At 38.0% G+C, this 12,605-nt stretch overlaps 1 protein-coding gene across 2 annotated transcripts in view; it reads left to right on the top strand.

Moving 5' to 3' along the window:
- SPOCK1 (SPARC (osteonectin), cwcv and kazal like domains proteoglycan 1) overlaps window positions 1–12,605 on the top strand; it is a 285,128-nt gene that overhangs the window by 259,136 nt on the left and 13,387 nt on the right. For both annotated transcript variants that reach the window (XM_032196945.1, XM_032196944.1), the window contains one exon: window positions 9,176–9,292. In XM_032196945.1, coding sequence (XP_032052836.1) covers window positions 9,176–9,292 — 117 coding nt within the window. The remainder of the gene's footprint in view (window positions 1–9,175; window positions 9,293–12,605) is intronic.

Below are 12,605 nucleotides of genomic sequence, written 5' to 3'. Positions count from 1 at the left end.
ACAGGATGGTTTTGATCTCACTCACCTCCTTTTCTTTGGTTGTTAAATATTTTAATAGTGCAAATATTTAAAAAAAAAAATCAGGATGTTTTCAATAAATCATATCCTTGAATACACAAAATCCAATCCTCTCTCTAAAAGACTTTAACATACACAAATGCATATGAAGAGCTGAGAAAAATAAATGACATTTTTTTAAATGATTCTTTAAAATATGTATTCGTAGAAGATTTTTGAAACTACATTCCATACTTCTTGAACTTATTGATTCCCCCAGCACCTAACTGGCCAGGCGCTCATTACTATGTTCACCTCATACTTTTCCTTATACTGTTAAAAGAAATAACATGGCTATAGGAGGTACATATCATGGTAGGTAAACAACAGTCAGTAGGGTTTTGAGCCTTTTTCTGTATACAGTCTTCCCTGACACACAGTTCAGCTTAGCTGTCCTCTTTTTCAACCCAGAGTTAGCTTTGGGCTTTTGCAGCACCCCAGCTCTTCAGTTGAGGAGCAGAGACCATAGTGGTGGAAGCATCAGTTCAGCCAGGTTTGTTAAAAACCTGGTGTGTTAAAAAGTGAGCCTCACGAAGTTTGGGAAGGGAAGAGGTCCTCCATCATTTCCCACACAGCTAAGGTCCCATCATTTGGGAAGTTTTCCCGTTGCTCACACCACTGGAGGCAGTTTCCTACCCAGAAACCAAGCCCCTGTTTGCAATGCACCTCATTCACCTTCAGTGAGAATTATGTTTCTGAATGCCTTTGTTACGGTGATGTATTTGAGCATGGATGAACCAACCCAGGCAAGTGTTTGCTAGTGTATTGATAGCAGTTCACTCCTGGGAAGTTAATGGTATTTCACCGGTGTAAAACTGGTTCTAATAAAAAACCATTCAGATCTAAAATCCATTCAAATTTGATTTTCAAAATTTATTGTATTTCCTTAAGTAAAATTACTCCTTCAATTGGTTGTTTCATATTGCCCTGAACACTGTGTAACTGCTGTGTATTTCATGGCTAAATGTATGTATTTCTTGACTTTGCAAGGTGCAATAGTGCAGAGAGAGTTCTGATTTCCTTCTAGGGGATCTTTGCAATCCACTGGGGAGCTGTGTTGTCTCATTTGCACTTTCTTACTGAATTTCAATCAGTTTTCCTAACCGTTTGCTGTAAGAATTCCCATGGGACATCTTCAAATGGACCCCATGCTGTCCAGCAGCTCCTCATTTTCTCTTCTCGGGTTGTCTGCGTCTTCTCATTTGAGAATAATTCATCACATGACAACGTTTTTCATTAATGATGCCCTGGTGGTATCAGATGAAGTAACATTCAGTGGGGAACATAGAAAATAAATACAAGGATATACACAGTATAAAATAAAAATAAACTGTTGTGCAAAAAAGTTAATGAGGGGGAAAAATAGTTTCTCCTGGCATATGCTGACTCAGGAGTATGTCTCCATCCTGCTTAAGTGTGGACAAATTGGATTTATCTTTCATTCTGCAAAAGTCCCTGAGGAAGCCAGTAAAGATGGTGGGCTCCAGTAAAATTGAAGTGAACCTCCTCAGTTGCTTCTATGTTTTCTTGTATGAAAAAACAGTGTAACCTTTTTAAGTGCCTCGCAAAGATGAACTTCCCAGGGTTTTCACAATTAATGCAAGCACAAAAGGAACTAGCATTAAGTACTATGAAAGCAGATGTACGTTTTGCCTACAGCTTTAGAGAGCGACCTTTGTAGCTCTCAATCTTTGTTTATGCAGTTCTCACTGAGCTTTGTGTTTTAAATGTACCGTTTTAAGGAAGGTTCAGATCAAAGCCTGTTACGTCTTCACAATAACTCAGCTGCTCCTGTAATCATCTCAAAGTCTGAACTGCAGGATCTTGGCATCTGCTGCTGTATTTATAAGATGAGGCAAAACAAGTGACAGAAGGATCAGAGGTGGTTATCAGCACAGGTGTCATCCCTGTGGAAGAATAGCCACCGGATGCCAAAAACGCAGTGCAACAAATTTATCCATGTAGAACTTTGCCATGAAACAGTGATCATAGGAGGAATTTTCAATAAAATACCTTAATTTTTGAAACATTAAGGCATGTTTGTTATGCAGTATCTTTCCTTATAGCACTACTAAGTAATCTATTCCCATCTATTTTATAAATATTATTGGCATAATACTTCATTTTTTATTGTTCGAAGACGTTGCCTGAGGGCTCAGTGAAATGAGCAAATTAGAACATTGCCTCTTTTAATGAAGAACAGTGAAATATTTGTGAAGGTAATTATTTCCACAATTGCATCACCAAAATATCTGAGACAAAACACTTGGAGTCATCTACAAGTCACATACACACGGGTATGTTTATATGCCTGTGTGTGTACTTGCATTTGGAGTGGACAGTTAGCACAACACTGAATTTATCTTGATATTTACTTTCAAATGAGCTCTTGCAACAGCAGTTTTTTGGGCACAGTGTGTATTTTGCATGACTGTGAGCAGATCCACTCTCTGATGCATAAAAGCTGATAGAATCTTCTCTTACTTTAGTTTTAAGCCTGTTGCGATAATCCACACACATTTAGAAGCAATTACAGCAGGGTGAAATAAGTTGTTGACTCACCTAGAAGAGAGAAAATGTAGAGATGTTTATCAGAGACAGCATGATTAAAATTGTCATATTTTCTTTTTGTACAAAGAATAATAATATAAAAATTATACGGAAGATGCCCATTATCTTCTGCACTATAATACATTTATATCAAAATTGATTAAATAGTGTTATTACAATGTTTAAAATATGTGCATTTTACCATATTACTTTGGACCTGATTGTCATTTTAGATAGTCTTCAAAAATGCAAAAACATTTTTTTTCTTCTGAATTATTGAAACTATGTCTGTCCTAATTCTAACTGGAGGAATGTAACATCAATACCAGACAATGTCATTCTGGTTTGTGTTGTATTTCACAATACATATTTTAATCAAAACTAAATGGACTTGTCCTCCAGGCTTATAGGACAAATGACTGAACTCCTTGTTACAACTAATATGTCTTACAAATACAGCTCTGGTTTTTCTGCTTGTGAGACAAACAGCAATTGAGGCCAGTTTCCATGGTATTTTACGGAAATAATTATTTCCACAAGGCTAGTAGCCTACGACTACTCCCATCTACTCCCTCTTGCTGCTCAGGGTACACCGTGTCTAAAATTTCAGACTTTAAGTTAAGATGAGCTCTCTTGCAGTATTCTCAATTTCTTACGTACATTATGTGTCTGGTCACCTTACCAAAACACGTTAGTTCTGCTCCCCGTCAGGAAGTTTGCATCTTTTAAAGCAGGAGATTTAAAATTAGTGATTTTTCTATGCTGAATTCTGCAACGTCAGTTTTCCTTTGTATGGAAGGGGCACTAACCTCAGTAGTTAAATATGCCTTTTTTAAAGCTTTTGTGTTGTTTCTTTTTTAAATTTCTCTGCATTTGCAGGTGGTTTTTGTTGTTGTTTGTTGTTTTTTTTCTTATTCGGTACAGATACAGTTGAAACTAGCCTAGCTCTCAAGGAACATTCCCAGGCTGCACTTTGGCATCCAGGAATTAGGGAATTTGCTTCTCAGTCTTTACCTAAGAGACTATTTAATATTGTAAAACAATAATAACCAGTCTGTCCACATTTAATTGGTAAAAATATAGTAGTGCTTGTCTGAATGATGACAGTAATAACAGTAATGATAAGGTATCAGATACATGCTGGATAGATGACTGATAACAGAAAGCAAATGATATAAAACAGGTTATGCACATTCTGTGAGTCTGGTCATATAGCTTGCTTATTGTAAAATACAGAGTCACGTAGCACTGTAACTTTTTTCTGGACAACGTGGACTTCTTGCTTGTCACACAGTACCAGAGCAATATGGCAGCAAGATAGACATTAAAAGTCATGTACTTCCTAGGCACTAAGTTTTGTTTAGAGTTACCTGCCATGTGAATTATAAGGCTTGTTTTGTAAGTGGCTGGAGATTTTACAATATTGTGTTGCTAGGCTGGAGTAGAAATGGGATGTGAGAGAATGTTCAATATTGGTTTAATCTTATGCTTCTACAAGTTCAGTTTTAATGGTGATTTGTGGCACTGCATACTTTTGAGAGTCCCTCCCTGAAAGAATAAAATTAAACATTATATTGTTAATTTTTACCACCAGTGTACATAGAATAGTATCTGTAGAGCTGGAAAAGTCCATAATGGAAGCATGTCTATAAAAACCCAAGCCTTTACAGCATGCTAATGGCTTTCCATCAGGTCGCATTAATGTTTTCTGCTTGGTGAAAATAGGTATTTAGCAACAGTGCTAGTTTGTTACGAATAAATAACTGCTGGACCAATTGCTTCACCCTTGGGAATAAATCTGCACTTTCAGTGTTCGCTGTTAAATCACTTCTGCAGGGTGATTCGTAATGGCTGCAGATTCAGATCTGAGGAAGTTGGTTGGATCCAGCAGCAAATGCATCCTCCTGCTGCATTCACATTGCCTTTACTCAGAGAAGTGACAGATTCTGCTCCTGGTTGTAGTCCCACTGCTGTTTCAGGTACGGAGCACTGCTGTCTGTGACATCTGGCAGTCCGGATGTTCACCAACCTACCTTGCTGTTCCCCTGTGGAACAGCAGCAATACTGACCTGCCACGTGAGGGGAAGTCATGGGCTACGCAACTGATGTGTCGAAGCACATCAGCAGTGAAGGATCCAGGAATTAGCATTACATGGGGACCTGCTACCAACAGGCTGTAAGGCAGAACTGACAGTGATGTCAATAAAATAATGAAGATAAACTCTAGTGGTTTTTCCCATTTTAAAAGGTGTAGGGAATGAATTGAAGCCAACTTCTCTTATCTCAAAGAAAATGCATGCAGCAGTGAAAATGTGGATTTGCATATGTTTGCACTTCTGTCTTTCTCAAAGCAGTAGATTTTAAAATGGGTGTTGACAGAAGACTGGACAGACTTCAGTTTCTAGAGAGGGTTATGAAGAGTTGCTTCCCTTGGTGTTTCTCTTCATCCCAGATTTTTTAATAAGTGCTTCAAGTCATGCCAATATCCATCTTGTTTGCAACCTACATATTCTCTCCTTATAGATCTGCAAATAGCAAGGGACCCATTATCACATCTCTTCCTCCTACAACCCTATTCTTCTCATCTGAGAAATTGTACTTGAAACTTCTATTAATAGTAAAAAGGTACATTTGCCCTGTATTTTGCACAAAGAGGGTTCTTAAAAATGCTTTATAACTTAAACTGATGCAAATGTATACATGAGGAACTTAGATCTGGGGCTCTTCAGGCCTCTGCTTCCTAATTGCTTGGTAACTAATGGGCTCTACCACCAGAAATAAACTATTATTAAGTGCTGGTTCCTAGATATTCAGCTGGAGGCTGGGCCTTACTTTATCTGCGTCAAATTCATGCCTTCTAAATGAAGTGTCTAAAATATTTTGTCCCAAAATGAACAAACTGGGGATGATTAGAGACTTCTGAAATTACTCAAATAAAATTAATAGAAAAGAATGCAGTTCCATTAGGTAGAAAGGCAGGAACTTTTCAATCGTGCATGGTAGCATTAAAATAAAATTTAATAAAAGAAATGGAAAATAATATTTCTACTTTAATGTGCAGGAGAAAGTAAGGAGGAGGATATGAGATACCTGAATAGAAATTTAACTGAATTTTGCATTAAATTTTTGCAGTCTTATAAATGAATTTGTTATTCACCACATAGTAACAGAAGTCAGTTCCTGTTTTACTCATGAAACGGCACTCTGCTGAAGAAAGGCTGAGAGAAAGTCCTGAGAGAACTTCAAAGTAATACTCACCGTTGAGTCATCCATAAATGACATGCTCAAGTAATATCTGTTATGCAAAAAACAAACCCTCTCCAGCATACAGAAAAGTCCAGTACTGGACTGCCTGTCCAGTCATGCCTCAGAGCAAATTCCAAAGGAAATCTGCAGGGTTTTAGGTACTTTGCAAACTTGTCAGTGAAAACAAGAGAAAGCATCATCCAGGGTCCAGTTTTAAAGGCCTGGACCTTTTTAAAGGTGAGTGAATGAGGCAGTCTTCGAGGAAGCTACAGCATAGAAGAGGCTGAAAGGCTGTTCTTCCTCCATCAAAATCAAGAGAAGTATTGTTACTGGATGACAGGAGGATGCAGAGGTCCCATGCATTTGAGCAGCTGCAGCATGTTACCGAGCTGACGTAGGGCATGAATTACAGCACTTGGGTAATGGTGGAGAGCTGATGTAAACAGGACTGCACGTACATGGTAAAAGCTGGATCTCTACACAGCATTGTAGACAAGAAAAAGAAAATAAAATTACTTAGTTGTGAATGGCATTTTACAGATCTCGATAGGCTGGACTATACAGAGAATTGTTTCAAGTCTGATTTACCATTAATTAATCTATTTCTTTCCCACTTGACACTGTGCACTCAGTCCTGTTTTCAATTGCTATTTAAAAGCATGGATCCAAATTACCTCAGTCAGAGCAGTTTAAACCAAACGGCCACTTCACAAGATTTATTTTGCAGACATTGTTTTTTCTGTCTGCCCAGTGCTGGGGGCCTGGGAAGGAAGTGAGCCTGGTGCTCTGCACTGGCAGGGTGGCAGTGCGATTTTGAGAGGTAATACAAGAGCCTTTTGACTTGCCACTTTCAGAGGTGTAAAGAGTTGGCTTCATATTTGGAAGCACACAAATACAAAGAAAGAAAATAGCCATGGAGGGAATTTCCTTTGATTTTTTTTCCTTGTGATTTACTGACTTAATTCTGTGAAGCTCAGTATGCGTCTACATAAGGCACGAGGGTGTCTGCAAAGCACAGAAATGAGTGTTCATAGTCCAGAGTTTCCTAGAGATGTCATGTGCCACAGTAAATATTTAATAAATTTCAGGTTTGCATAAGAAAACTGTGTTACTCATTTCTTAGGCAGCTGAATCCTCTTTTTTTCACCCACCTGATATAATCCATAGTCAAAGCTCTGTTTATATGTGCAGTTTTGACTGGAGATACATTTGTGAGATATTCTGAGCATATGGATAACCTGTCACATATGAGGTATTGTCTAAACAATACTTACTTGTTATGCACTATATTTCCCTCTTTTCCTTTTATAAAATTGACTTTCAAAGGACAAGACTGTTACTTGTCAGAAGGGAAGAAAAGATCCTGACTACTTTTAACTTTGAAAGATGACATGATTATCACTGCGTTCTTTCTCAAAAAACACTTTTGAAGACAAGTGATTGAAAAGAAGACTATTGTGGCTTCTCATCTTGCCATAGTATCCTAATGATATTTTGAATTATGCCTGATGGAAATCAGGTGTTGACAATTCAAGAAGGCATGCAGGAACAGCATTTCCCATCCCGTTCAGTCTCCTTCACTTGCATGTGTATACAGATGCTAGACTTCTGTTGAAATCAGCACAAGATAGAAATTTCCTTATCTTGATGGATCTAAATTCACAAACTCAGAAATCATTCATGCCTGTCTAGAGCTAGTTCATTCCTGAATACTTATTATCTCTAAATTTACCCACATCTCACACCTTCAGGCAGAATCTCCTGATGGGGGCTTGTTACAGGCAGGATGGTGCAATTTGTTCTGCTATTGCTTGTGTTGTGATTTTTCTTGGATAAAAGATTTTGTTCGTAAGTAACAGCCAAGAAAATACAGCAATGTGAGATGTTCCTGACAGGAAAGATGGCATGATGACCTCAAAAATCCTATTACTTAATGACTTTTGTCTTAACTTGCAGAGATAAAGTAGTATAAAAGGAGTAAAATATGTTAACAGATGGAAGAAAATAAAGTGATAAGCTTTTTCAGTAATGTAAGCCACATTGCAGTTAATACTGCATTGTCTTCCCTTTCTTGTATATGAATTGTTGGTGGTTTTTTCTTTTAAATCAATTTGTAAGACCTAGTTTTTCCCTACCTGGACTCTGCCTCAGTGGGATAATGATCTTAGTATTTTCCTCTTTAATAAAAAAATCTATCAAACTCTTTTAGCATTACAGAAAAATTGGAAAACCTCTTTTTCTTACCCACCAAATATGCTAAACTACTTTCCACTTAGAAAAAGCTATAATGTCCCATTTTTAACTCCAGAGTTATTTCTGACCCCAAAAAAATGAGGACAAACCAATACTCACCACAGCAATGAGATGTGAGTTTCACTTGGGAAGACGAGCTGTGGGACTCGATTCTTCTTCAGGAAGGTGGAGGGAGGAATATAATCAGGTGCAACGAATTGGAGAGGACTTATTGTGGCTTGCCTTGTGAAGGATATCTGCCTCTGTGGCATAAAATCTTGTACTGCATTCCAAGAAATGTCATTTAAAATGTAGAATGAGTGCACAGCAGGAATAATAGAATTGTCTGAGCATGTGAATTTTAAACACTAAATATTATACAGAAACGAGAATATTTTTTCTGACAGAAACTGGTGACTTATGCAGATTTTTTCCTTAAAAATATTTGCTTAGGCTGGACATTAATCTCTTGGCAGAAATTTCTGGGAAAAAAATTTCTCAGTAAAATTTTATACAAAAAGAGCTGTTTTACCCAGCTGACAAAATGGAACTGACAGCCATCAGAGGTGGCAAAGTCTCATTTACAGTAGAGCTAGAGCAGCATGACAGCTTTCTTTTATATGTATATAAAGAAATATATGTATTTCCTATAACTGTGATAATGGCCTTATACTAAGCCAAATGTGGTTATAAATTATTCCTAGCATCTTGTTCAAGTAGTATGCCCAGGCAAGTAGGTCCCTCCTCCATATCTGGTTGACTGATATTTTCCTCTGAAATCCTGAAAGGTGAAAACATTTAGGTAAAATAGTCACGTAGTTCTAATTGAAAATCTGAAGATAGATCATGTGGCACTCTGTCCATCACATGTCAGCTACCAAGGACATACCCAAGTAAAACTTACAATTCATAATAATTTCCATTTTCTTTTTAACTTGCATCCTTTTCCCTAACCTCCTCTTTTACTTCAGAGTCGTTAATGAGAAGGAGTTTGCAACCATAAATAAATAGTGTTTTTCTTGCAGAATATCTGGTGAAAGCTGTTTTGCTGGTACTCTTGACTCATTCTAGTGATTTTTTCTTCTTCTAGCTTGCACAGACAAAGAATTGAGGAGTCTCGCTTCACGACTAAAAGACTGGTTCGGTGCTCTTCACGAGGATGCAAACCGTGTCATCAAGCCGACAAGCTCGGAGACAGCACAAGGCAGTAAGAAAACACCTTTCCAGTTGAATGTTGAGTGTTGCAGGCAGCTTCCCAGCCTGGGAGAGCTAAGCACAGCTGTTAGTGCCACAATGTCATGTCAAGCAGGTGCCAGCAAGTAAGCAATTACACAGGGGAGCTGATCCTGCAAATAAATAGCTGCACCGTTTTCTGAAGGAGTTGCAGTCCTTCTGTGCTCTCTCTCTGGCCTAAACTACTCTAAAAATTGGCAGTCAGGGAGACCTTTACAAGTTAGCGAGGCAAATAACTGAGTCTAAAGTCACAAAGTTCACATCTATACTAGCAAATAAAGTCACTCAGGGACTTTTGTCAAGCCCTGAGGTCAGCGGCATGACATAGTTCGTGTCTGTACAGTAGTCTCCATGACCCTCCAAATCAGTGTGGCTGCACCCAGATCACTTCTTGGAGGTGGACAGTGGTCTGTGCTTGCCCCCAAGTCTAGGCCAAGCATTTTCTGACCCGAAGTCATGAACCAAAAACACAGCATACAAGCGAACAGAAAATTAAGCTAACATTGCAAAAGACTTGCTTCAGATTTTATTTTACAATTTCTTTCTAATGCCTTTTATAAGAGGTAGAACAATGAAAACATCCACACTATAGCCGCAGAGCTGGAATAGTGAAGTGGTATGGAAAGCTGGAATCTGTTGTGTCTCAGGTATTTAATAATGCCATCTTTGCTTCCTTTGATTCTTTTTTCTCCCTTTTTTTTTTTTAAAAAAAAAAAAAAGGAAGAAAGGAAGAAAGAAAGTGAACGGCTTAGAGGACATTTACTCTCTGTGGGTTAAGCTAACATGACTGATTTTGATGTCATTTACCCACCAGGGAGGGGAAAGATTCAGATAACAGCAGCAAAAGAGGTCATCTTCATCAGAGAGCAGATGCGAATTTATTTTCTGTAAGGACTCATTAATCCTTTTAAACAGCGTGTCCCAAACCACACGGGCCCTGGGTTGCAAAGTAGGATGCACAAGTTTCATTTAGGTGTGTGACTCACCTTCACTTCACTGTCCTCATTCTCTGGGGAGAGCTGCTCAGAACTGGGGTCCACACACATACGTTATGTGAAGGAAGGCAGCTGCTCCCTTTTATTTCTTTTTTGACCCGAATTCGCTTGAGAGCCAGAACGTGTAGCCCATCTGTGGGATGGAGCTGACCCAGCACATCAGGATGGACATTTCCTGCTGGTCCATGTCCACACTGCAACTCTTCTGCCACTTTCAAGCTTGTGTAGCAATAAATTGCCTCTTCCTAAAAAGACAGAATATACCCCAGGCTATAATGCTTAAAACTATAAGCAAACTTCATTAATGCCAAGTACTTCTATCTTAAAAGTATGTAATACAACAAGCCACATTCTCTGTAAACTTTTTCATATGTTCTTTACTTACAAAGTATCCACAGGAAAGTTAGTATTTTTAAAACCATATGTCCTACACATTTCTTAGCTATTCTTATGCAAAGGAAGCTGAACCATAACACAAAAAGAAACTTTCTGTGGAGCTAATCATGGCTTCAAATTGTGAATTCCCTTCAGCCCCCGTGACAGAAAGCACCAGAAATATAAAACTTTTTTCTGGAGTCCCCCGTGCCCAGAATCACGTGAAATCTTGTTTCATCAGATCCTCAAAAGGATGTTTTCATGCAGATACCTGTGAGCTGCTCATGAGGAGCTTACCAAAGGGCAAAGACTAAATTCATTCCTAAGGATGGTGGGATTTTTGCTGAAGCAATTTCAGTAAGAAAAGCATTCCTGGTAATTCTGCAGCGTTTGCTCTGATTCACAGAGGAGCTGTTATCTCTTTTTAGTTCAGTTTGATTCCTGGCAGCTTTTGTATGAAAGGCTGCCTTGATGATCTTAAACACTTGATCTCAACAATGTTCATTTTTAGATTGTTGACTTAGTTTGGCACATTTTCTTATTTTCTCCGTGTCAGGAGAAAAAAAAAAAAAAAAAAAAAAAAAAAAAAAGGAAAGGAAAGAAACTTTATGAGTTAAGATGTCCAAATCATTTCTAAATGCCACAAAACTTCAGCTTGTTTTTCTTTTTAAGAAATTGCAACAGTATGCATGAATTGGTCTGCATGTACCATATTCTGCAGCTCTGGTTCTCTCTGGTAGCACTGCAAATACACACTAAATAAGGACAGTAGGGTTTGGCTTCCTCTAACTTCAGCTTCAAACATTTGTAAGAATAAAAGGGGGCTCAAAATCCAAAACAAAGTTCACATACCCAAACTGAAAAAAAAAATATTTGTGTGAATCCTGGACACAAATGCAAACAGGACATACGCAGCTCTGGAAATACGCTCTGATGTACCCATTGCCTTTTTTTTTTGCATGTATTCTCCTCCTCAGCAGGCTGATCACTTCATTAAGCTGAGCAAGCTTGGTTAAGCTTGTAGAGTCTTAAAAGGCATATACATCCTCAAAGTAATCCATTTTGGGTATGCCTCTGTGGCAGTGAAAGGAACAGATGGTGGGATGTGATGACTAAGATGCCTCGGACACATCAGCTGTCTAGAGAAGGTGTTCCAGCAGAGATTTCTCTATGCTACATTAAATTTTCAAGATGTTACTGTAAGTGTAAATAAGCTCTTTGAGTGTATTAAGTTCACCCCCAGGTGAAGAAAAAAGAAGTACATTTTTGTCTTCTTTTTTTACTCCGCTGAAAGGGAAGGGATAAGGGCAAGTCATTGTGCTTCAAATCTCAAACCTTCATTCAATGTGCTATCCGTGAGATCCTAACAAAGCGCCACAGTCCAGGAACTCTGTCTTCCACAGTCTTTGTACAATTATAAAATCCTTAATAAATAATATTAGTAACTCAGGGACATGCTTTGAAACAAGAAATAATAAAACTAATTAAGTACTAAGATCAGATTCAAATTGCTCCCGAGCCTGTTGATAATTCATAACATCCCCATGTTATATCTAGATAGTCTCTTTAGTTGGAGTGGGAGTTGTTTTTCTTGTACCAGAGATCTATGCAATATAAAGGCACTTTTCTGGGGAACGTTTCTTTTCCTCCTTCCTTTATTTTAAGTGATGGGGGAAATTAGGTTAATTATTCCCCTGTTAATTTAATTGTAGTATACTTTAATAAAATAAATCTTGCTTATGTAAGTCAACTCTTGAAGAGAGGGAAAATAATTTCATGTGCCAGAAGGTGTGTTTATTTTTAATTATGATTTTCACTTACAGTTTTTTTCCTAATTTAATTCCATTTTAATTCAGAGAAGGTGGAATGTTTTAGGCATTAAAGGGATATTTAGACTTTCACATGTAGGTCACCAGT

The sequence above is a fragment of the Aythya fuligula genome, chromosome 14, assembly GCF_009819795.1.
Source record: "Aythya fuligula isolate bAytFul2 chromosome 14, bAytFul2.pri, whole genome shotgun sequence".
Taxonomy (NCBI): domain Eukaryota; kingdom Metazoa; phylum Chordata; class Aves; order Anseriformes; family Anatidae; genus Aythya; species Aythya fuligula.
This window is presented reverse-complemented; position numbering and strand designations above follow the sequence as displayed.